The sequence below is a fragment of the Hylobates moloch genome, unplaced genomic scaffold (genome assembly GCF_009828535.3).
Source record: "Hylobates moloch isolate HMO894 unplaced genomic scaffold, HMol_V3 SCAFFOLD_1, whole genome shotgun sequence".
Lineage (NCBI taxonomy): Eukaryota > Metazoa > Chordata > Mammalia > Primates > Hylobatidae > Hylobates > Hylobates moloch.
Window position 1 is genome coordinate 211,198,057 of NW_026652276.1, and position 25,906 is coordinate 211,223,962.

Below are 25,906 nucleotides of genomic sequence, written 5' to 3' on the forward strand. Positions count from 1 at the left end.
TTTTTTTTTTTTTTTTGGAGATAGGTTTTTGTTCTGTCACCCAGGCTGGAGTATGGTTCACTGCAGCCTCAAAGTCCTGGGCTCAATCAATCTGCTTGCTTGCTTCCTGAGTAGCTAGGACTACAGATGCGTGCCTCACCATGCCCAGCTAATTTTATTTTATTTTTGCAGAGATAGGGTCTCCCTGACTTGCCCAGGCTGGTCTCGGACTCCTGGGCTCAAGCAAACTCCTAGGCGCCTCCTGCCTTGGCCTCCCAAAGCACTGGGATTACAGATGTGAGCTGCCATACCTGGCCAAGAATTTTCAAATAAGTAAAAACAGAAACCTTCACTAAAGGAAGGTTTGAAAAGGTAGATTTGAAGCAGAGGGAAGATGATTCTAGATACACGGTACATGCATCCGGTAGGAAAATCAAGGACACCCGCATTCTGAGAAGTTCTCTGAGGCAAAGCTTGCTTACCTCTTGGGTGTCTGTCTGGCTTGTCCTTCTTTTTGGGATCTATAGATTCTTATTTTTGTGCTAACCCGGCGATGGCTTTAAAAAGTTGTTACTAAAAATATTTCATCCTGCATTTGAGTTCTTTCATTTGGGCAAGATTGCTTAGGTATCTAACCCACCCACCTGCAGGAAATAAAAGTCCTCCAATAAAATTTCTAATTTAGGGAAACTCTCCTTCAGTCTATATGGAGCCCATGTTCCCCGTCCTCATGGTACAATGTGCCTTTCCCTTGTAACACAAACACCATCTATAGTTTTACATTTATCTGGAGTGAGATGGGCTACCATTATGTCGTGGAGTCACCAATTATCTGCAGGCTATTTAAATTAATTTTCTACTTACCCCTTTAGAAATGTAAGGGCCAGATATGTGTTGCTTTCTATTTTGCTTCCAGACTTTAGCAAGGGCCTGGAACATAGTAGATATTCAGAAGACATTTACTGAGTAAATGATTAGGTGAGTAATTAATTATAAGTGAAAAGCCAACATGAGGTATTAGGTCAAGCATAGCTATGTGTCTCTGCTTCAAATCCAGCCATAAGCTGATAATTGCAGTTCATAAGTGTGATAATTGGGTGCTCACGCATGCGTGTGTGAGACGTGTCACCCTCAAACCTTGTTACGACATCAACACGTTACCCGTCTAACATGAACTTAGAGGAAGCAAAACCAAAAACAAATCCAGCCATTGGAGATGGTGCTTTCAGGGTTGGTGAATTCCCAGAGAACTCTGCAGTCCAATATGGTAGCCATTAGCCACATGTGGCTATTTAAATTTTATTTAAATTAATTAAAGTTAAATACAACTCCAAAATCAATATTCAATCACACTAGCCACATTTCAAGAGGTTAGTGGCTATCCTATTATGGGGTGTGGACATAGAATATTTCCATTATCACAGAAAGTTCTATTGGAAGCTGTGTCATAGAATTCTCAGGAATTCCTAACTGCTTCTCTCTCTCTCTTTTGCTCTTACTCTTTCTCTCTCACTCTCTCTCTTTTCCCACCCTTAAGCCAAGTACAGGGATAGCTGTCTCATTATTGGTGGCTTAAAATGATGTTTTTGAACAAGAAGATGCTGGGTACTTTTGGTGACTAGCACTATCTCTGTTTTTTTCCTTTTAAATTCCTGAGCTATTGTTTAGCAGTATGCCCTTTTATCTCCATTGCTACTGAAGCTGAATGTTACTTGAGTGGAAAGCATAACTGCTTTCTTTTCTACGTCCTTAAACCCTTTGATAATGTTACTGTTTGAGAGTCCCTAAAGCCAGGGTTCTAGGAGACTCTGGCATGTCTGAACAGCTGAACTACAAAATAATGGAGTAGGGCAGGTGGGTGGGGGAGCAGGGCATTCTGTTGATAAAAGAGCTCCCTTCTTTGCACACATAGCCAGTTAATCGGCCATTCTGAGATAGTTTGGATGGGGAGGGGGGGCTTCTGAGAATCGCCAGTGACAGTTAAGTGGCCTATTGTTGACGTCCTCTGCTGAAGGACTTGGTTGGATTCAGCTTCTGCCTTACCCCCACCCCCTGTGGATTTTCTGTTAGATTCATCATTTGCCATTCAGGCGTCATCTTTCACTTTCTCCTTCCAACATGACTGCTTTGTGTGCTGGCCCCTGCTTTACTCCTGCTATTCCCAAACTGTAAAGGGAACCGTGTGGGGCTTCAGCAGGACTGAGAAATTGACTCTGCTGTCTGTTGAGAACTATAATAATGACTGCGGTGACCTTCATGTCTGGCAGAAAACCCACTATCTGTGCTAGCACAATGATGACCACCTGAAGACAGAGAAAGGGGAATCTTGATTGAATTCCTTCTCATACAATATATAGTTATTTCCTTTGTTCTCCTCTCCATTCTCTTCCCCTTCTCCCCATCGCCACTGGAGGACTGATCTCAAATGCAGCTGTGAGTAAAAGTTAATGCCTTTGAAATAATAATACATTGCATTTTGCAGGCTTTACCAAGCCAATTCACTCAAGTTGTCTCATCTATACCCCTTCAAACCCTGTGAGGTAGGGAGGGGAGGTATGATTAACCCCATTTGATGGATGAGTAAACTGAGGTTTAGAGATTAGGGCAGCTGCCCCAGATATTTTAGACGAGAAGTGAGCACCCAGTCTCTGTCTCTAAGCCCAGTGATCTTTCAATGGCATCCACAGCTTATGTGTAAGGAGGATATGGCCCAGGGAAAGCATGAGTGGGCTAGGGGGAGAAGAAGAGCAAAAGAGAAGATGCTGTAGAGGAGGGGGGGAAGGAGGAGTATCCCAGGGCTGCTGGCTACTCTGGTCTTTCTCCAGAGATGGAAGCTTTAATGCTCACAAGGGGCTGCCCTGGCAAACCTCCTGAGGGAAAAGAAAAGCTAAGGGCCTGTCTTCCTCCTTCTCTCTTCCCTCTCCCCTTCCCAGAAGAGGATGTGCTGGGTTGGGGAGGGGCAGCCCCAGCTCTCCCAAGGCCTGGCATGTGGGAGCCACATGCTGGGTGACCCAGACAGCCTAATGCTCATTCTCAGGACGGGCCTTCCAGCCTCTAGGTGCTGTGCTGTCCTGAGGCCTGGGCCATGGTGCCCAAGGAAAGCCCCTGAAGCTCACCAGGAGGAAGAAGCATGCAGGGCACCCCTGGAGGAGGGACGTGCCCTGGGCCATCCCCTGTGGACAGGCGGACACTCCTGGTCTTCAGCTTTATCCTGGCAGCAGCTTTGGGCCAAATGAATTTCACAGGGTGAGTGGCTGCTCCGCAGTGGGAGGGAGGACTGGCTGGGAGGAGGGGACTGGATGTCCCAGCAGGAGGTGGCTGCCCCGCTGGTGCCTGATCAAGGCGGAGAGTCAGGATGTGGGTTCCCGTCCTGAACCCACTTCCAGCTCCGCAGCCTCCCACTCTCATGCTCCGGGGCTGGCTCGTTGGTGGTCCTCCCCAAATCCGGAGTTTTAATCCAGAGTCCAGGAGGAAGCCCCAGGGCTCCAAGAATCCCCTGAAACCACACGCAACAATTTTCCTATACAACAGGGGCTTCTTCGTGGAGGAAGCATTCACAGCTTTCCTCCGATTCTCAGAGAAGTTGTAGCCCCCACAAGACTACATACCCCTACCAAAAATGGATGTGGGTGTTGTCCTCCTTCGAATGACAGGAAGTTCTAGTATTACACGCCAGGCCCTCTGTGGATGGACTTTGAGCCTCTCCAAGGTCCACAGGTGGATGCCCCACAGTGCTCCACAGTAGAGAAGAGGAGACACAGCTAGTGTAGAGATGGGGTTCCTCACCCACGGTCTCAGAGCCGGCCTGTGAGGGCACCAACCCCATCCCGGGTGTCGCACCCCAGAGCCCACACCACAGGCCTCTTGGATACAAAAATTCCACCCACCTCCATCGGGAAGGGAAGGAGCTCAGCTTCCTCCATGTCAGGTGGGGTGAGGTTGTCTGATCTCACCTTCCGGGCGTTGAGACAGACCATGGCCTTGGGGCCCCCTTGCGAAGAGCCCTTGGGGCCACACTGGTCCCCCCAGCTCCTGTGTCTATTCCTTTCTCCCCTTCATTCCTTTCATTTGACACACCGCCCCCCTCCCCATTCCTTTCCCTTTCTTCTTCCCCTGGCTTGGCCTTCAGTCCAGCAGTAGCACTGACAGGCTTTATTTAGCCCCCAGGGTGGCCTGTCCTTGGGGCTGGAGAGCCCACTGGTTCTAGACTGAAGGACCATGTGCATCTCAGAGCTGCCTGCGAGTCCTGCCTGCTCAGGGCTCCTTCAGCCTCCACTCATGTGGTCCCTCCCGGCCTTCCTGCCTGGCCCTCAGCTGGGCCTCTGCTCCAGTCTGCCCCTTCCAAGTGCCACAGCCTTCCAGGGATCCTTCTCTGCAGCTTCCTCCGCCCCTCCCTGTGTTTTTCTAGGCACCAGGTTCTTCGAGTCCGGGCCAAAGATGAGAAGCAGCTTTCACTTCTCAGGGATCTGGAGGGCCTGAAGCCCCAGAAGGTGAGGACTCCTCAGGCTTGAGGACACCCCCCACCCCCTCCTCAGTGGCTCACACCTTTAGCTCCTTGTCCTGCCCCCCTTTACCCCAAACCTGCCCTCCTGAGGTCCTTGCAAAGAGTACAGACCTGTGGGAAATCACATGTGCACAGCTCCTCTTCGGGAAAAATCAGGGACACCTGCCCAGAAATTTGGGCTGCTTTTTAGGCTGTGTCTCCTCTAGCCACCCACTCTCTCCTGGATAGGGAGCTGCTGCATGACCCATCAGGGCACTGATCTCCAAACAGCAGGAATTTCCTAAAGCCACACAGAATTTCCTAAAGCCACACAGGTGGGAGGGCACAATGTCTCTGGGTGGGATGCCACGTAGCATGGAGATTGGATACATTGGCCTCCCAAGTGAAATGGCTTAGCTTGGCAAACCTGTATTTTATCTGGGTTCGTCCCTGTCAGCCTGAGCATCTTTCCTGAGAACGTTTGTCCTCTGCAGGTTTTCACAATGGAAAACATTTTCTTTGACTTTGACTATGACATAGAAGGGTTTTGTTAGGGGGCCGTTGGAAATACCAGATATTCCTGGATGTGGTCAAAGCCCTTGCTCCTACTTGTCTGAGTGTCCCGTCGACTGGGACTCATGATGCTTTATGATCATTCTCTCCATTTTACTAATTGAAAAATAGGCATTGCAAAAGGCTGACCTAGAGACCCAGATTCGGCCTCTCCTACTTCTGCGGGGATGGGAACAATGATGCCTCCCTTTCCTGACCAGTGTTCTTGTCCGTGTTCATGTCCCAGATGATGAGCGGCCTCACCTTGAGGACTCTTTAGGGCTCTCTGGATCCAGACGAAGTTGCAATGAGTATGAGTGAGGTGTGGAGGCAACAGGACTTGGAATTAGGGAAGGAACCTCAGTGCCTTGGGGATTTTGTTTGTCCCAGTCTTTCCGCTCAGTCTTAGGGTTTCATTACGCGACTGGGGCCCGTTTAGGTGTACAGTAGTCCCTGCTGATTGGCAGTCAACCAAAAACATTAAATGGAAAATTCCAGAAAGAAACAACTCATAAGTTTTAAATTGCAAGCTGTTCTGAGTAGTGTGATGAAGTCTCGCACCTGCACGCTGTCCACACTCCCCTCCGTGAGTCACTTAGTGGCCATCTCGGTCATCAGACCGACTGTCAAGGTGTTGCAGTGCTTCTGTTCGTCTAACCCTTATTCGACTTAATAATGGCCCCAAAACACAAGAGTAGTGATGCTGGCATTTGTTATAATTGCTCTATTTTATTATTAAGCTATTGTTTTTAATCTTTAAGTGTGCCTAATTTATAAGTTAGGGCCAGGTGTGGTGGCTCATGCCTGCAATCCCAGCACTTTGGGAGCCCAAGGTGGGCAGATCATCTGAGGTCAGGAGTTCAAGACCAGCCTGACCAACATGGTGAAACCCCTGTCTCTACTAAAAATACAAAAATTAGCCGGGCGTGGTGGCACACACCTGTAGTTCCAGCTACTCAGGAGGCTGAGGTAGAAGAATGGCGTGAACCCGGGAGGCAAAGGTTGCGGTGAGCTGAGATCATGCCATTGCACCCCAGCCTGGGCAAAACTCCATCTCAAAAAAAAAAAAATTATAAGTTAAACTTTATTATAGGTCTGTCAAAAACATAGAGTGAATAAAATCTAGTATTTAATAGCACAACAGGGTGACTATAGTCAATAATAATTTAATTGTATATTTTAAAATAACTAAAAGAGTATATTTGGAGTACTTGGATTGTCTGTAACACAAAGAATACGTGCGGAGTGATAGATACCTCATTTGCCCTGATGTGATCATTACATATTGTATACCTGTATCAAAATATCCCATATACCCCAGAAATATATACACCTACTATGTACCCACAAAAATTAAAAATGACAAAAAAACCTGTATCCCAAATCTGTATGTATAGGAAAGAGCACAGTCGAGGGTTCAGTACTATCTGCTGTTTCAGGCATCTGCTGGGGGCCTTGGGACATCACACCCCCTCCTCATCTCCTGCGTAGAAAGAGGGTCTCTACTGGCTGAGAGATTCTCTGGCTCTCTGTGGTCACCTACAGGATTGTGTGGAAGGACATGGAGTAATGCAGCTCTCTCTCTTTCCCTGGTGAACAAGGTGGACTTCTGGCGTGGCCCAGCCAGGCCCAGCCTCCCCGTGGATATGAGAGTTCCTTTCTCCGAACTGAACGACATCAAAGCTTATCTGGAGTCCCATGGCCTTGCTTACAGCATCATGATAAAGGACATCCAGGTGAGGCCCTGCCCCAGGTGGGACCCTGCCTTCCTCCTTCCTTTCTGGTTGGGGCCCAACATGGAGGAGATGTTCTCGGGGCTAAAAGTGGACATGTGGTTTCTGGGTCTCCATCGGCGTGTTTGTGAACATGCTGTGGAAGGAAGTGAGCTGTACGCTTCTCAGAATCTGAAGCTAGGACAGAGTTCATGGGAGAAGCACTCACAGTGTGGGAGTGGAGAGGGCGCCTGTGATGAGTCCTCCTGGGGAGGGATTTGCAGCTAATAAACAGCAAAGGCGCGAGGAGAAGAGAGACAGGAGGATGTAGCCGGGGTCTTCCCCAGGCACCGTGGGAAGGTGCCTCTGGATAGCTTCTTCCTTTGCTTATCTGACCACTCCCTCCTGTTCCCGCTGTGTCTGAGCCATCCAATGCCTGGGGGAACGGCTTTACTTCAGAGGATTGGGAAATGGTGAAAGAAGCACACAGAGCACTGGTGTGGTTGACTTCCCCCAACCTCCACTGCATGGCTGTCTGCACGGGGCATCTCCCCCAGGCAGGATTCTCCCAGAGGAACCGCTTTGGGAGAGGCAGCTACAGACCTGCTCTTGGGTAGGACAAAGGTAGCCTTCATCCTGGACACCCCAGTCTCCCTGCTGCTTTCCCTGAATCTTTTCTGAACATCATGAAATTCTGTTTCAATTGTTCTATTTTCCAGTATATCCTAAAGAGCCCCTGAAAGGTGCTGGTAGCACAGCCTCCTTCCTAGAGATCTTTGTGGGTACCACTCATTGGTTAAGCCTCCCCGGCTGCATCTTTCTGCAGCTGCTGCTGCTGGCTGTGTACCTGTGGAACTGTACCCATAAAGATTCATTCCCAACCTTGTGGTATGGCGCTAATCTCCCCTAAGGGCTCCGACTGTGGGAACACAGAGCCTCCCGGAGCGCACACACTTGACACCATATGTCAGGGGATCAACGCATCAGGCAGCATTCCGTTCCCATGCAAGCGCAGGGCTGGGGCACTTTGGTCCTTTCAAAGACCTTTATCCCTCATCAGGCACATCTGTTTCCCGCTCAACGTGTGTGTGTGGGGGGGATATTTCTCTAATGAAATCCCCCACAAACAAAAATGGGGAAACTCCCGCAGACAAAAGAGGCTACCACATCAAAAGAAATAGAACTGAATTCTCATTTTTAGCCCAGGCCTCTATTTTGAAGTTTCCATTTCCCTGGTTCAGCCCCACCCTGGGAACTCCGCAGCATTTGGCAAACAGACACACAGAGGTCTCTAAAAACTTTCTGTTGATTTCTGAACATCAGGGACCGCCCCAGAGTCCCCTCTGAGCCTCCCGCTCTGGCTTTAGCCTGTCCTTTCCCCACATCCGCAGCCCCGAGTCCCTCTAGGGCTTTGCCCTCCCTCTCAGGAAAATGCTCTGACCTCTTAGCCTTGATCCAGCCAGGCAGGATTTTCACCAACTCGCTCTTCCTGCAGGGATCAAGCACTCACTGCCATACTTGAGATCATATTTTGGCTTAGAGGGAGCTGGGGGTGGGGGTGGCTGATGTGTTGATGTGTTGAGGGGTTGTTGATGGGGAAGGGTCCAGGAGGAGGGAAGCTGAGATTTGCTAACAGGACCGGAAGGACTTTGCACCCCTCGGGTTGTTGGCGTCCCGTCTTGTATTTCAGATACAGACTCACAGGTCTGATTTTCTCCCTGTCCTCTGGATCCCCTCAGCCAAGTACTCGGCAATGTCCCCTGCAGGGTGGGCCCTCGGTGGTTGTCTGCTGACTGACTTGCTCGGTTGGAGAGTTCAGGACAGGCATGACCTTATTCACATGTGGGTCTTTGTTCCTCTGGCCCCCTCCCCTCAGCCAAGGTTCAGCTCCATGCTCCATACCCATCTTCCTATCCCAGCACCTACCACAGGACCTGCTGCTTCGTTGGGGCTTGATAAATGTCAGTGGAACTAATGGACATTCATCAGGAGGAGGAAAGGAAAGAGGAGTGGTCGTGTTTGGTGGCTAGGACCAGGCTGGAAAACCTCGATGCTGGTTTTCACTTTGGCCAGAGGCAGGGGAGATTTTGGAATCTCTCCTTCCCTCTGCCCTGTGATCAGAGGCATGCCTGAGAAACATGAGGCAGGGCCATTCATTCCACTCCCAGACACAGAGAGCCCTACTGTGTGCTGTGCATCGGGCAAGGGGCTGGAAACACAGAGATAAAAAACCTGGCCCTGTATCCAGGACAGCTGGAGGGTCACGGGGGCCGGGGATGGAGGGGAGTAAATCGGTGGTTACAATGGAGTAGATGAGCGGCTGATGGAGTGAGGGCGGTTGCTATGGGAGCACATACAAGAGGCACTGCACGCCGTGCTTCTGAGAAGGCGGTAATTACGGTGTGCTGAAGAGCAGGTGAGGGGGGCTGGCCAGAGGAAGGGGGCCCCCACCCCGATTGGCGATGAAGCCAGACCCCATCACAAAGAGTGCCCTCCACCATGTGACGAGGTCAGGATTTTATCCTGACAACTAGGGGGTAGTCATGGGAGGTGGTTTGACATGATCAGATTTGCATTTCAGAAAAACCACCCTGACAGTGACAGTGTTGAGTTGGGGACAGGGCCAAGGAGAGATTGACAGGCAGGAGGGTGGTGAGGAAATTGCAGTGGGCCAGGCAAGAAATTATCTGATTCCGAGCGAGCTCTATTTGCATTTAATTTTTCTTCACCTCCTCGTTCTTTTCAGCCCTTTGGTTTTTTTTTTTTTTCCCTAGGATGAGTCACCATGGAAAAACTTCACTTGAGCAATCAGCTCTGTGGCTTTTAATGGCTTTTTTTCTGATTACAAAATTAATAAATATTCATGTTAGATAATTTGGAAAATAGTGGAAAGCACAAGGAGAAAACAAAAATCACCCAAACTTTGACCATCTAGAGCAGAATACAATTGAGTGTAAATACTGCTTTGCCAATTTCCCTCGCCCTAGTGGATCACTCTCATCACCATGCAAATACAGTTATTTCTCCCATTTAAAAAAAACCCTCTCTTGATCCCTTCCCTCTCCCCTCCAGCCATCACCCCATTTTTATGCTTCCCCATAGACTGAAACTCCTGAAAATACTGACTCTCCCTGTCATCTCCATCCCTTTCTGCTGGCAGGCTGCCCACCCCCTTACTTCACCAAAGCTTCCCTCGACAATGTCACACGCAACTTCCAGATCCAACCCGACGGCCGACTCTCAATGTTCCTCTTCCAACAGCACAACTGGTCACTCTCTCCTTCCTGGAGCCTGTCTCTTCTCCTGGCATCCAGGACTTCTGTGTTCTGTCTCCAGCCAGCACCTCCTTTCCTGGATCCAACCGCCTACTCAGTGTTTCCACCTGGGGGTCCAATGGACATCTCCAACTTTCCAGGTCCAGACCAAGCTCCCCTGGCCCTTCATCGGTGCCTCCACAGCCCTCTCTATCTCAGGAAATGGCAACACCATCCTTCCAGTCACTCAGATCAGAAGCTGGGAGCCATTCTTCACCCCTTCCTCAAGCCCCCCATCAACAACAGATTTATCGCTGCCTTCAGAATGGATCTTAGCACATCCCACACCACCCCCTAGGGCCCATGCGCCATCTCGTCCCTCACCTGGGTTCTTCCAGTTGCCTTCTAACTGCTCTCCCCCATTCCCCACCTTGATTCCTTATTACCTAGCCTCAAAACAGCAGCCAGAAGTGTCCTTTAAAATTATTGCAAATTCAAGCATGTTGTTCCTCTGCTTAAAACCCAACTAATTTGGAGTAAAAGCCAAAGCCCTTGCAATGGTCATAAGGCTTTTCATTTTATTGTATTTATTTATTTTGAGACAAGATCTCACTCTGTCGTCTAGGCTGAAGTGCAGTGGCACAATCATGGCTCACTGCAGCCTCGAACTCCCAGGCTCACTCCATCCTCTCACCTCAGCCTTCTAAGTAACTGGGACTACAGGCCCATGTCACCACACCTAGCTAATTTTTGTATTTTTTGTAGAGATGGGGTCTGATTATGTTGCCCAGGCTTGTCTTGAACTCCTGGGCTCAGGCAACCTGCCAACCTCGACCTCCCAAAGTGCTGAAATTACAGGTGTGAACCACCACACCAGACTGCTCATCTTATTTTAAATTGTACCCTTCTTCTTCCCCACTTCCCCAACTTCCTCTTTCCTTCCCATTTCACTCTTGTTGACATTTACCATTTTCTCATTGCCTATATAATTTCTTTACTTCTTTAAATTCTTATCTTGCTAGCTGAAGAGTACAGTTTTTATTTTTTATTTGTTTTCTTTTTGAGACAGGGTCTCACTCCCTCACCCAGGCTGGAGTACAGTGGTATAATCTCGGCTCACTGCAGCCTCCACCTCCCAGGCTCAAGCAATTCTCATGCCTCAGCCTCCCGAGTAGCTTGGATTACAGGCATATACCACCACCCCTGGCTAATTTTTGTATTATTATTATTATTATTATTTTTTAAGTAGAGACAGGGTTTCACCATGTTGGCCAGGCTGGTCCCAAACTCCTGGCCTCAAGTGATCCACCTGCCTCAGCCTCCCAAAGTGCTGGGATTATAGGCGTGAACCACCAGAGTTTTTTTTTTTTTAAGATGGGGTCTTGCTATATTGCCCAGGGTGGAGTGCAGTGGCTATTCACAGGTACAGTCATAGCGCACTGCAGCCTTGAACGCCTGGGCTCAAGAGATCCTCCTGCCTCAGCCTCCTGAATGGCTGGGACTGCAGGCGTGCACCACCATGCCTGGCTTGAACAGCAGAGTTTTAAAGGTAGAAATGCTGTTGGCTGGTCTGAGGGTGAGTGGCAGCTCCATAGGGGAGAAGAAGACAACAGGAAAGATTGCAGGAGAAGCCAGGGAAGACAGGAGCAGTGATGGGCAAAACCCTAAGAGAGGTGGAGCCTGCCTGCATCATGGGGGTAGGGACAGAAGAGGACCCAGGCCCCTCTGTTGGGCTACTGAAATTCAGGTGCTGACTGACTCACCCAGATGACCATTAATGGGGGCTTTCTGCCCTCCAAGTCCTACAGAAGCTATCCTACCTCTGGAGAACCCAGACTTCCTGGTCATGCCTTGTAATGCTCCATCACAGAGCCCTGGAGTCACCCCAAAGTTATTATCACCCTCCTTATCATTGTCACCCTCCTCCTCATCACCATAGCTAACATTCACTAGCATTTACTACATACCTGGCAAAAGTCTAAGCATTTAGCACGTATTAACCATTCTAATCCTCATGAGAACATTGGTGTGTGTGTGTGTGTGTGTGTGTGATGGAGTCTTGCTCTGTCTCCCAGGCTGGAGTGCAGTGGCACAATCGCCACTAACTGCAATCTCCGCCTCCTGGGTTCAAGCAAGTCTCCTGCCTCAGTTTCCCAAGTAGCTGGGATTACAGGCGTGCGCCACCACGCCCGGTTAATTTTTGTATTTTTAGTAGAGACAGGGTTTTGCCGTGTTGGCCAGGCCAGTCTCGAACTCCGGAGGTCTCAAGTGATCCACCTGCCTTGGCATCCCAAAGTGCTGGGATTACAGGTGTCAGCCACTGCACCTGGCTCTCATGAGAACATTTTAAAGTACGTGATAAAGTATGTGATAACATGTCCTCCATTTTACAAAGGGGAAACTGAGGCACAGAGAAGTTAGTAATTTGATGGAGTTGGTGGCAGGATCAGGGTTTAATCTGAGCTCCCGCACCCTCAGACTCCACTCTCAAGCCATCTGTCCCCTCAGCGGTCATCACTGTTGTCTGTGTGGCATTTTAACTTTGCTTCTTAGGGAAGCCTTGTGGTTTGGCCTTGACCTCTGAGGGGGTCCATTCTGAAAACATCAGATGGGCAGCCACCCCCCACATCCCGTGCCACGGGACTGGAGTTGCTACTGGCCACAGAGCTGCTAACTGCAGATGTTAGACCTGGAAGAGAAGGCCAGGAACCTGGGAGGAGAGGCAGCGGCTGCTGTCCCAGAGCCCCCAACCCACTCTGTTTCCACGAGCTGTGTCCATTTTGCATCTGTGGCTGGAGTTCGGCTGTGAGAGATCCTGCTCTCCTCTGCCTCAGCTTCAGCACTGGGGGCCCGCTGCCTCCTCCCCTACCCAACCCGGAGGACTGTTCTTCCCTTAGGGCCCTCATCCTTCCTGACTCATCGTAAATTAATTCACACCGAGGTATTGCTTTCCCTGTCAGGTTATGGCTTCCAGAGAGGCAGATGGCTTACTTCTGAGTTGGTTGGTTTCTTTGTTTTGTTATTTTTTCCTGAGAAGGCTGACAGGGCTGTCATTAGGCATTCCTCAGCCTGTGGCCAGACCGCATTCTTCGGTCACCCATCCCCTTCCCCCAGCCCCAGGAATGGAGCAAACACTGGTGCATTTTCCAGGCCAAGGCAGATTCCTGTTCCTGGAAGTGGGGCCAGCTGTGAGGGCTGAGAATTCCCAGTTTGAAAGAGGGTGTCACCTCCATTCACAAGGCTGTGAGGGTGTCTGGAAAGTTATTTGCAGTTTGGTGCTGACTTCCCATTTGCCTCCAAGCTCTTGTGTGGAACAAAGCACAGCCTCCTGGGTCCTGTCTTCCTGTGGGTGTCCCAGGCTGTGTGGGGAAAATTGGGTCTTCTGGTCCTTTTTTTTCCCCGATTTCTCCTCCCTGTCCTCCACTTTCACCCCAACTTCAGGCTTCCACCAGATCCTTGGAGACCCTTTGCCTTGTCCTAACGGCTGGCAGGCTGCTGTCTTCCTTGCAGCTGCTTGTCACAGCTGATGGCACCAGGCACACATTGGTCATGGTAGGCTGTTGAGATTTGGGTCGGCTTCCTGGGAAGAAGACAAATTCCTTTTGTTAGAGCTTCCCAGAAGTGTTTGCGAAGGGCCAGAGAGGACCGGGGCTCCTCCAGCCATATCTAACTTACCCAGCAATCCCGGCTTTGCCCCTGGCCAGCCAGTGCAGCTGGAAAACATAGCAACTGTGATTGCCTCGCATGGAGTTGGTGCTCAAAAATAAAGTGAGCCCCAAACATCAATTTCCAGTCCCATTTTTAAATCTATGAACCTGAGCGTTGTGAGCGAGCCGACTAGGCCTCAGGGATGAGTGAGTCATTAGGCATTGCCTCATCTGTGGCAGGTGGGGTGGGGAGGGACACCGCTCTTCCTGACGGGGGTGGAAGACTCCACAGTAGCCATTAGGGCTTTTGGTTTTGCTATTATTTATTCATTTAAAAGTTCTGGGCTGAGATGGGTGCATCACCTGAGGTTGGGAGTTCGAGACCAGCCTGACCAACATGGAGAAACTCTGTTTCTACTAAAAATACAAACAATTAGCCAGGCGTGGTGGTGCATACCTGTAATCCCAGCTACTCGGGAGGCAGAGGCAGGAGAATCGCTTGAACTCGGGAGGCGGAGTTTGCGGTGAGATGAGATCACGCCACTGCACTCCAGCCTGAAAAAAAAAAAAAATTCCCCCTCAAAACTCTGTTTCTACTAAAAAAAAAAAGATCTTATTGAAGTAGTATAAGCACATTGCCAAAATGTAAAAATAGAGGATAGAAAAAATTTACTCCAAATCTGCCTTCTCCTATCTTAGCAGGCATTGTGAGCATTTTGGTTTATATTTTTGGCATTTTAGTGTCTTGCATTCTTATGCTCAGACCCCTGAGCATGATTTTTCATTATTGTAAAAACTTTCAAATTGAAAGAATAGTACAATGGAGTTTTTAGCTGTTGTTAACATTTGCATGCTCTTTCTGTCCACATACATATGCATACTCACAGACATAAACATGTCTGTGTTTGTGTGTTTTTGTGCCTCTGTGTGTGTGTGTATGTGTGTGTGTGTGTTTAGAAATAGGGTGTTGCTCTGTTGCCTAGGCTGGAGTACAGTGGTACGATCATAACTCACTCTCAATCATAGCTCACTCTAGCCTCCAACTCCCGGGCTCAGGCAGTCCTCCTGCCTCAGCTTAAGTAGCTGGGACTACGGGCATGCGTCACCAAGCCTGGCTAATTTTTTAATTTTAGTTTTTTGTAGAGATGGGGCCTTGCTTTGTTGCCCAGGCTGGTCTCAAACTCCTGGGCTCCAGCGACCCTCCTGCTTTGGACTCCCAAAGTGCTGCATTTACAGGTGTGAGCCACCATGCCCAACCTGCATATGTGTTATTACTGTTGGCCTTTAGTTTTGATAGTTGGCCTTAAGGAACCCAAGGGTACAGACTAGAATGCCTGGTTCTTATCTCACCTCCACCACTTGTTAGCTTTGCCATTAAGTCCCTTTACCACTCCAATCTGCTTTAGCTCTAAAACACAAATAGCTCATTTCTGTCCTGTTATCAGGTCGTCTGACTAGATCAAGTGAGATCATGAAGATAAAGAAGATTGGTCAACTAAGGCTCTAGCCCCAAATAAGTTATTGGCAAGACTTAGTTGTGGCCCAGTGCTGCAAACAAAGGGCAACTTGGGTTAATGAGGATGCTTTCTCAGTATCCTCTGTGGCAGAGGACCTGAGTACTTCCCACACTGGACAGTCTGTGCCGAATCCTGGGGTGCCTTGGCTCCTGGATGCCATTATAAGGGCATGAGCTTGGGTGAAGGACACTAGCTCATCTCACTGTGACCCAAGCAGAGAAAAATGTCTCAAGATTATGTAGGTGGTCTGAGCAGTGAGTGAGTGGCTAACCCAACCAGGCATTATACTGCCCTCTGTACGGGCAGCGGGAAGTACCATGTAAGGCTTGAATGCTTGACTCCACGTTGATACCCAAGGACATTGCTTTTGGCTCATCCACACTTGTGTTTAGGAGGTAAGTGAAAGACCATTGGCACATTAATCATAATGATTTGGACTGACTTTGGCCATGCCTGGCTTTCTGAATGGCTTGCATACCAGTTGTCTAGGCTGTTTCCCGGAAGTGGAGTTAATGTTGGGGGTCGGGGAACCCTCTGCTTCCCCCAGGGGCGTCAGTGCACATGGTTCAGCTTGGGTCCTGACTCAACAGAGTGTTTATTAAGTGCAAAAGCAATGTTGGCAGTAGACTGTGAGCACCTTTTTGTCCCCCAAAAACACCTTCAAATCCATTATTACATTTTATCCTATGAGGTGGCAAGGCAGATATTGCTTTGCCAATTCTCAAGCTGAGGAAACTAAGGCCCAGTAAGTTCCACAGCCAGTTAGTGGCAGAGGCAGACCTAGAACCCAGCTCTCTGGACTCCTTGCCCTGTGATCATTTGGGAAATGGCAGCAAGAATCAGGCAGAAGAATCAGCCAGCAACCTGGACCTTCCTTCTGTTGTGCAGTTCACACTCACGGTGGCTCATTCTCCTGTGTTGCTGCTGTCTTTATGCACAGCCAGCGGAGGCAGGGCTCAGAAGAGGCATAGCCAGCCCAGCTCTCCCCTTCCTTTCCAATATGTGTTCCCCATCACCCAGGTGCTCCTTGATGAGGAAAGAGAGGCCATGGCGAAATCCCGCCGGCTGGAGCGCAGCACCAGCAGCTTCAGTTACTCCTCATACCACACCCTGGAGGAGGTAGGTATGGCCGGTCAAGCTCTGGGCTCTCTTGTGTCTTTGGGCCCCTTAGGGTCTCCTGACTCAGTCAGAAACTAGTGAAGGACTCCACGGTTTATGGGAAACTGTGACTGACACTTAGGGACTGTACAGCAGACATTAGGTAAAGGTCTCTTAGGCAGAGAGTCATATTCAAAGAGATCTGGAAGCCAGAATTCAGATAGAGGGGACAGTAGTTCAACTGTACGGCCCTAGGGAGGTACAGTGCAGAGTAATGGGTCTACTAGACAGGACACGAAGGCAGGGACCCATTATGGGCCAGAATAGAGCAGGTGGGAGCTACCTTCATCTTGACAGGGCAGGAGCATCACCATCTTGAACAAACACCACCATTCTAAGTTCCCCTTGATTAAAAAACTGCCCAAGTCCAGTCCTTATAGTTATAAAAAGGACAAAATCAGCCAGAAGCCCCTCCCGGGTTTATTTCTCTAAAATAAACCTGTCATTGACTGTGAAGCCACATTTTGTGTTTCTTTCCTCTTTCTTTAACTCTTACACATATCCAATCCTCCAGCTAGGGACCTAGGGCTCTCAGCCTTTCCGTGACCAGTCCTGGTGTTCAGTGGCCCCAGCCATGGGTGCTGAGGTATATAATACAAGGGGCAGGAAGCCAGGCACATTGGACATCCATGCTTGTAGAATAAAAGGGAGATGCCTTCACTTGGAGAAAGTTCGTGATCACAGTTACAGCCAGCCAGGGCAAGTGACTTGTTTATAAAGGAAAATGTACACAGAGGGTACAGGGATGCCCACTCCAGAAAAGAACTCAAGGCACGTGTCTCATTTTGCGTGTCAAAGGACATGACATTCTTGATATCATCCATCTATTATCATCATTGCTTTTCCCACTTCACAAGTCATGCAATAGAGCATCCATTTTCTTTCATATATTTAATTCAATTAAATGTATTGAAAGAACAAGAGAATGAAATAATACAGTCTGTCACTATTTATTGATGCCAAAGATAAATAAAACAAGAACCCTGCCTTCAAGGGGCTTACAGTCTAAAAGGAGCAAGAAGATAAAAAAAACACTACAAGGCCTGTCAGATCTGTCAAATAGATTGAATGGGCCAAAGAATGGAGGCAAGAGAGAATTTCTAACCAGAGAGAGCCATGTGGGTCAAGCCTGGGGATTTGAGCAGGCTCAGCACACACTGTTCTCCCAGGCAAAGGCATAGCTCTGCACAGAGCAAGGAGCCTGGGAATCCAGCAAGATCACAACTCACTTCCTTTAGCTCTGAGGGAGTGCTCTATTTTTGCAATTCTTTATCTGGGTTCTTTTAGACTCTCGAGGGTCTAAATATCCAAAGCATTGAAGAGAGTGGGAAGGGGCAGGGAGAACATTCAGAGAGTCCCTGGTGTTCATCCCTCTTCCTGCTTAACTGCCAATCTTACACACTTCTTTCCTTTCAGATACATAGCTGGATTGACAACTTTGTAACGGAGCATTCCGATATTGTCTCAAAAATTCAGATTGGCAACAGTTTTGAAAACCGGTCGATTCTTGTCCTGAAGGTAAAAGCCAACAGCATCAACCTGTAGACTCTACATTGAGGGCCTCTGGCATAAGATTGAGCTCATACGGGGTAGTGGCTGGGTGGGAGTTTTTGGGAGAAGGACAATGTGTCTACTCCTGTCTCCAGGTGACCCATAAACTTTGGGGTTGTGGCATTCAGAGATCCACCCTTGTAAGTATGAAGAGGTGACAGTGTGGTGACCTAGCCTGTCCTTGGTCAGGAAGTAGGTGGGAGGATGGATAGCTAAGGAGTTGGGGCTGCAGAGTGGCAGTTGTCACCCTGGACTTGGGGTGTGAGTGTGAGTGAGCTGGCGTTCTATTACCTCAGTTGCTTCATCTGTTCTATGGGAAGAGAGTTACACAGAAGGCCCATTTGCTAACGAGGTCATCTGGCTCAGACAGTCCTGCAGACATGCCTGAGTCTATAGAGAAGCCTCCCAGCCCTTCACAGGAGCCACTGGAACAGAATTCAAGCAAACTCAGGACCCTGCAGTTCCCTGGGTCATGAAGGAAATAGGAGAGGTGAATGCAGAGCCCATCAGAAAGCAATTCTTAGTTTGCGCCCAAAAGGGCACCCGGGAGTGTGAACCCTGCAGGGCGTTTAGCATCAGCTGTCAGGAAGGACAGGTGCCTGCTGCCACTCTCAACGATTCTCTGGTGGGCTCCTCAGAAAAGCCAAGTGGACCCACCCAACTTGGGATTTGACTTAACCTGTCCCTGCTTCCATTTCTCCAGGGCCATGGTCTTCTCTCTCTAATGTTGTCTGAAGCCTTGCTACTCAAAGCACGGCCCCTGCATGGCAGCATCGACATCACCTGGGAGCTTATTAGAAATGCCAAACCTCAGACCCGTCCCCAGACCTACTAAGTCAGAATCTGCACTGGAATAAGATCCCCAGGAGACTCATGTAGCCCATTAGAGTTTGAGAAACTCTGGTCTTAAGATACTTTCAACCCTGGGAAATTCGGTGCTTCTGGATGGATCACTTTGCTCCCCAAGGGCACCACCATATTTTCAAAGGCCCTCACACGTGTGCACTTTTGGGCACATGACAGGTACCTGCACACACACCCTCTTACCCAGTGCTTAAAGCTTCCCCAGGCACTGAGGATGCCTCCGGGGCCTCCTTCCAGGTAGCCCAGAGACAGTAGCTGTCTGAGTTCAAACCTTGGTTTGGGGCCCGCTTCTTTTTCTCAGTTCAGCACTGGAGGTTCTCGGCACCCAGCCATCTGGATTGACACTGGAATTCACTCCCGGGAGTGGATCACCCATGCCACCGGCATCTGGACTGCCAATAAGGTCAGCATGGACCTGTAGCCAAGGTGCACCCATGATGGGGGCTGCAACTGGGGCAGGGACTTACTATTTAAGGGCACCTTCAGTTGAACAATTACACTCAGGGTGCTGTCTCCATCCTGCCCTTTGGAGCAGCCACCATGCACTCTTACCTTTTGCAGCACGGAGCCCACATTGATCCCCCGCCTTCTAGTTGTTTAAAATCCAAGCCTTTGGTTCTGCATAAAAGATATACCTCAGGGATTTCATGCCACCCCTTCCTGCAGCCACTGGCTGTGAAAATGTCCTGTGCCACCTCCCAGGAGACCCAGTAGGGTCTCCCATCCCTCCTCACTCTTTCTTGCAGATTGTCAGTGATTATGGCAAAGACCGTGTCCTGACAGACATACTGAATGCCATGGACATCTTCATAGAGCTCGTCACAAACCCTGATGGGTTTGCTTTTACCCATAGCATGGTGAGGGCACCTGGGAAGGATGGAAGGAGGGGGTCAGCTCTAGGGGGATGGAGAAAAGGTCACTGTGCTTTGGGAACCAGCCCCTTCAGAGCCTCTTTGCAGAAGCCCTCACCAAGGGCAGGAGGGCTGCTCAGGTACTGCACCTGCAGGCTCTTGCCCTCTGACCTCTTTCTTGCTGCCCAGGGAAGGCCACAATTGGCAGCCTGTGCCCAGGCCTCTCCCCAGACCCTGACTTCAACTGCACAGTATCTGAGCTGCATCCTTGGCCCAGCCCCATGCCAGCGTCATCCTGTCCTGGCAATTCCTTCCCTTTGCTCCTCCCTGCCCCACCAGGGTCCCCTACCCCATAGGCCAGGATATCAGAGGCTCCCATCCCCAGGAATGGGCCCAGCGAATGAGGTCACCTGACCTGGGCTTTCCCAGAACCGCTTATGGCGGAAGAACAAGTCCATCAGACCTGGAATCTTCTGCATTGGCGTGGATCTCAACAGGAATTGGAAGTCAGGCTTTGGAGGTATGGCAACCTGCTGTCCTGGGGCAGGGTTGGAGGAGAGGTGTTGGCCCATGGCAGGCTCTCCCACTCAGTCAGATTATGTCGACTCAACTTGGGAGGCACGGGACAATGTAGTCAGCTAATACGCATGAGTCACGGCCAGCGACAGGCAAGTACATACCTCAGCTGGCTGTGGGTATGGGAGAGGTTGTGTGTGTGTGTTGAATGTACACACGTGCCAAACCTTCATGGGAAACATTTAGGGGAGCCCCCAGCTCCTGAAATGAGGACTAACTGCATGAGTCAAATCCTAAATATGACAGAGAAAGGCTTAAAGGAGGTACAAAGTAGCCTTGCTTGTTGTTCAAAATCCAGAGTTTATGGTGCTCCTAAAATATCCCTAGCCCTGCCCTGAAGGGAGCACAACATGAAGAAATGCCTCTGAACTCTTTCCCCGAGAGCTAGGACCTGAAATCTGCCCTTTGGGGAGGCAAGGGCAATAGTTTCAAGTGTCCAATAGAATGAACCACTTTTTTTTCTTGTTTTCTTTTTTTTGAGACAAGGTCTCACTCTGTCACCCAGGCTGGAGTGCAGTGGTGTGATCATGGCTCACTGAAGCCTTGACCTCCTGGGCTCAAGTGATCCTCCCACCTCAGCCTCCCAAGTAGCCGGGACCACAGGTGCACAGCACCACACCCAGCTAATTTTTGTTTTTGTTTTGAGACTGAGTCTTGCTCCGTTGCCCAGGCTGGAGTGCAGTGGCATGATCTCAGCTCACTGCAATGTCTGCCTCCTGGGTTCAAATGATTCTCCTGTCTCAGCCTCCTGAGTAGCTGGGATTGCAGATGCCCACCACCACGCTGGGCTAATTTTTGTATTTTTAGTAGAGATGGAATTTCCCCATATTGGTCAGGCTGGTCTCAAACTCCTGACTTCAGGTGATCCACTCACCTCGGCCTCCCAAAGTGCTGGAATTATAGGCATGAGCCACTGCGCCCAGCCAATTTTTGTATTTTTAAAAAATTTTGTAGAGACGTGGTTTCACCATGTTCCCTCAGCTGATCTTGAACTCTTGGGCTCAAGTCAATCAGCTGCCTCGGCCACCCAAAGTGCTGGGATTACAGGCATAAGCCACCACACCTGGCCTCCAGCCAATTCTTTATCATCAAGGCTGGCTTGAGCCTGATTTTTATTTTTGACCCATTACTTTATGACCCTGGTGTATACCTGCAGAGCTGTCTGATCCCAGTGAGGGGGAGGGGCAGCTTTCTCCTGAGTTCCTTGGTGTTCTTCCCTGATTATCTCCCTTACCATGCGAGGGGCACAGGGATTCGGAAATTGAGGCCTCCAGAAAGCTCAGAGACAAGTCCATGGGCCCTGGAAATACAGCAATTTGATGGGCAGGACAATTTGATGGGTCCAGTCATGACAGAGATTCCAGAACAGACACAGCCCTCGGCCCCCAGACGTGGCATCTGCACTTCACCAGGGGCTCAGGGTTTGGCTCCACAGGGGACGGTGTCATTGCTGTTGATAATCAGACCTATAGGCTGGTGTCCCAACCAATGAGATAGAACATTTTAGATCTGGATGCCCATTGCTTTTAAAATCTGACTTCTTGGGGTCTGTTCTCACTGAAAAATAAGGATGGCCCCAAAGCACTGAGAGTGAGGCCCCTGGCCCTAGCATGGGGGTTGTAACTGCTTGTGTAAGGGAACAAGACCATGCAAAATTAGGCATTTCCACCTCCAAATGAACAGATGCTTGCCTCAGCGGGGGTGTCCATGTGGCCCCTCAGCACTGACTGGAGTGAGTATCCATGGATCCTAAGATAGGCTGGCTAGTAGAAAGATAAATTACCTCTTAAAGAAAATAACTTCTGTGGGTCTCACCACAGGAAAAAAAAATATGTGTACATACAATGTACAAAACAATTATGGAAAAAAAGCCCAGAGGGGGCAAAAAGCTCCCATAATCCCACCACTCAAAGATCACTGCTTTTAATAATTTACCATGTCCTTCCAAAGATTTCTCCTTGCTACAAATTACATTTTTTAGAGAAGGAAAAATAAATAGCTAATGAATCCATTAGCAGGTACTTGTGAAACAGGCGGACTCAGAGGACCTTGACTGTGAACGTCAGAGATGCAGGCAGCCAATTCCCATTTGGCCAGGGGAAGATTAGTTTATTCTGCTTAGCTCAAACCAGAACTAATGGCCTGAAGTGTTTCTCCATATTTGGGCAAAGCCACCTGGTCGTTGGCAGGGGAACCGCTTTCTGTGCGTGGGCCGCAAAGGCAGACAAAGCCTTCAACCTCCCCCGCTCTGCGCATCTGTTGCTGTTTGTCATTCATCAAGTGGAGCAGGTGCAGGAGCTCCCAGCAGACATAACAAACAAGGCCGCTGTTAGATGGGCTGATTCCAGCCTGGGGGCTGCCTTTCCATCCCCTAGCTCTGCCGGCACATCCCCTTCTAACCAGGGTCCCCATCCCAGGTGAGGACCACCAAACCGAGAGGGGTCACGCTCCCTGGGCCTCCCTGGGGCCAGCAAGAGTGTGTGTCTGGGTCGGTGACTCAGGCTGGACGATTTTGTTTATGGTTTTGTTATTGCCTTAATTGAATGGCTGTGTAATGAGTAACCTGTAGACCATCCCTCCCACCCGTGCCTGGCCTCCTGCGCATTCCTGGGGAGGACCCGTGTGCTGCATTCCTAGAGCATCATCTGAAGTGGTCCATGGGCCAGTCCCCAGCCCCAGGAGTCAAGAGGAATGCTGTGGCCTCCTCAGGAGACTTCAGAAGTTGAGGCGATCCCTGATCTCTGGACGGTGCCACCATTCCAGGGAAGAGGAGAGAGAGAGGAAACTGGGATGACTCCTTCCAAGTGTGTCCTTAGCCTACAAAGTCTTGACCAGCTCAGCGCAGCCCAACCCTCCCCTCAGGAATAAGGGAAAAGCAGAGGAGGAGCGGAAGAAGAAGAGAGAGATGGGGCGAAGGCAAAGAGTCCAGGGGGAAATGGAAACAAATGAAACTTGGGAAAAGAATAAAAGCCCTGCTCCTCTTTGTTCTCTCCCTCATCTTAAGTCCCCAAGAAGAATTTTCAAAGACTTCTTTGCACCTCTGGCTTCCAGAACAGCCTCAGGCAACTATGGGGAACTATCCTCCCATATTGGTTTCCCATATCCCCAGACCCCAAGTTCATGGCGTACCTGGGGCCATGGCTGTGGCAAAGCTTCAGCTGACGCCGAGTCTGAGCCCTCAACTGATGGCACACCCAGGAAGGGTCAGCCTAAAGGCATTTGCTGCTCACCAGGGGAAACCGGGGTTGGGGCAAAGACTTACAGTTTCCTCTGGATGCAACTTCTGAGCCAGGCCCACCTTCCTAAAGGGACCACAGGACAAGCCGAGGGGGCTCCCTGCAGGGCTTCAGAACTGCGGGGTAGGGTGCGGCTGCAGTCCTCTGACATGTTAGACTAGAGGATGCAGCAGTAACAAATATCCATCCCAATCTCAGTGGTTTAACACAATAAAAGTTTGTTTTTCATGCACACAAAGTCCAAAATGAATAGGTGACTCTCCTTGGCAGCTTTCTTCCGCAGTGAGAGAGGGATCCAGGAGGCTGTTTCTATCTAGATTTTTTTTTTCCTTCCAGCCACACAGACAGAAAAGAGCATGGAGAAGTCACACTTGCTCTTAACAATCTCAACCCAGAAGTGCCATGTCATTTCTGCTCACTTTTCCATTGGTCAAAGTAGTCACATGACTTCAGTCATACTGCAAAGGAGGCTGGGAAATGTAGGCGAACACACAGGTATCTTGTGAGCACCGTCTGTGTCGCACGTGGGGATCTGACTCTTTGGGTGGCTTTATTTTACTTCCAGGAAATGGTTCTAACAGCAACCCCTGCTCAGAGACTTATCATGGGCCCTCCCCTCAGTCGGAGCCGGAGGTGGCTGCCATAGTGAACTTCATCACGGCCCATGGCAACTTCAAGGCTCTGATCTCCATCCACAGCTACTCTCAGATGCTCATGTACCCTTATGGCCGATCGCTGGAGCCCGTTTCAAATCAGAGGGAGTTGGTGAGACTGGCTGCTTAGGGCTTAGGGAGAAGAGACCGCTTCTCAGGAAAATCCATATCTGTCATACTCCCAGAGGGCTCAGGTTGTTACTCTGAAAGCAACGGTCTGGACTGATAGACCCCGTGGTACAGGGATGGGGTAGGGGGAGCTTGCTGTTCTCACGTGTGATCAAGTTCAAAGCTGGAGATGCTGTGCTCCCTTCTCACAAGGGCCATCTCCACCTTCAACTTCTAGGACTCCTAAATCCATGCTTCTCACCAGCTGGTGAGGGTAGGGGAGTGTGTGGGAGCCCCGGGGAGCCCCTGCCTTTCACCCCGCCAATGTCATCTTGCAGTACGATCTTGCCAAGGATGCGGTGGAGGCCTTGTATAAGGTCCATGGGATCGAGTACATTTTTGGCAGCATCAGCACCACCCTCTGTGAGTGAGCCTCCCCTGGCCCTGCTTCAGACACCACATCCACCTGGGGTTGGCTGCAGGGCAGTGCCATGGATCTAGCTGGGCTGGCCCCAAACTGCCTCCCACACTGGATAGGAGGGTGAACAGTGGTACCCAGGCAGCTGTTTCTTGGTAGCTTTTGTGCACAGCTCCCAGTGCCTGGTTTACTGCAAGGTTCCTAAGCCTGGTAGCCTGCAGGAGCTTTCTTTTTGCAGGAGTAGAGAATGGGCTGGGTGCACGGATGTGATCCCGTTTGAGGCCTGGGCAGGAAGCCTGGTGTGGCCTGGGGTGGGTGGGGGTTTGGCTCCCAGGGCTCACTTCCCACCCAGGATGCCTCTGTACCTTGCAGCCACATCCCCTTCTTCCTTTCGGGGACACATTTTGGACCTTTTGTTTCTAGATGTGGCCAGTGGGATCACCGTCGACTGGGCCTATGACAGTGGCATCAAGTACGCCTTCAGCTTTGAGCTCCGGGACATTGGGCACTATGGCTTCCTGCTGCCGGCCACACAGATCATCCCCACGGCCCAGGAGACATGGATGGCGCTTCGGACCATCATGGAGCACACCCTGAATCACCCTTACTAGCAGCACGACTGAGGGCGGGGGCAGGAGGCTCCATCCTTCTCCCCAAGGTCTGTGGCTCCTCCTGAAACACATTATGCATCCCCATCCCCATGCCCTCATCCAGACCTCTTAGAAAATAAATACAAGTTTGAACAGGCTTCGCTGCCTCTAGTGTTGGTTACCACCCCTATGGGCTCAGCACTGACAAGGGGACGAGAGGCTGCTTCTCATGCCGCAGGGGAGCCTGAAATGTGGGGGAAGCCTCTTCACTCTCCAGGCTACCTTCAGGAAAATAAGGGGGTAGAGGCTGTAGCTTTTCTCCTCTTGCAGTGTTTTCAGGGCCCGGAACAGAGAAGGCACACATTGTCCCAGCATATTTACATTTTAAGATGCTCCTGAAGGGGACGACATTTACTCTAAAAGAGCACTTCTGATGGGGGCATTTCTACCACCTTGAGGGAAAGGTTGGCCCAGACAGGCCACCTCTGCCTCGGTTGGCTTTACTTCCCATGCAGGGAGGGAGCAGGAGCACATTTTGGAGGTTACCACTCACCCCACAACCCAACATGAATGAGTCATTGGCTTATGACCTGCTCCCCCCGAGGTGTTCTCAAAGGCTCCCTTGGTCTTGGGAACACAGGGTCAGAGCTAGTCAGAGCCAGCACATCAAAGCACCGCATATCCAGGAAGAAGAGCTTCTCCTCATCCTCATCATCAGTGACACCATCCTGGTTGTCATCCCTGAGCTGTGTTAAGT

At 50.0% G+C, this 25,906-nt stretch overlaps 1 protein-coding gene and 1 non-coding gene across 5 annotated transcripts; both read left to right on the forward strand.

Moving 5' to 3' along the window:
- Window positions 1-1,046: 1,046 nt before the first annotated feature.
- On the forward strand, window positions 1,047-1,150 carry LOC116809971 (small nucleolar RNA U13). Its single transcript, XR_004370125.1, has one exon. It is a non-coding gene; the product is annotated as a small nucleolar RNA U13 (small nucleolar RNA).
- A 312-nt stretch (window positions 1,151-1,462) lies between these two features.
- Window positions 1,463-25,307, forward strand: CPA5 (carboxypeptidase A5). 4 transcript variants are annotated; one of them, XM_058435807.1, is made up of 13 exons: window positions 1,481-1,593; window positions 2,393-2,412; window positions 3,031-3,225; window positions 4,388-4,469; window positions 6,616-6,750; window positions 16,165-16,263; window positions 17,719-17,820; window positions 19,019-19,120; window positions 19,464-19,574; window positions 19,998-20,088; window positions 23,946-24,145; window positions 24,480-24,564; window positions 24,983-25,307. In XM_058435807.1, exons 3-13 carry the CDS (start codon window positions 3,110-3,112, stop codon window positions 25,168-25,170), a joined length of 1,311 nt encoding a protein of 436 aa, XP_058291790.1. In that variant the 5' UTR covers window positions 1,481-1,593; window positions 2,393-2,412; window positions 3,031-3,109; the 3' UTR covers window positions 25,171-25,307. The 4 variants fall into 4 exon arrangements, with proteins under 4 accessions (XP_058291811.1, XP_058291790.1, XP_058291807.1 ...); XM_058435816.1 differs by having other exon boundaries at window positions 1,483-1,584; XM_058435828.1 differs by lacking the exon at window positions 2,393-2,412 and having other exon boundaries at window positions 1,463-1,593; window positions 3,038-3,225.
- Window positions 25,308-25,906: the final 599 nt, after the last annotated feature.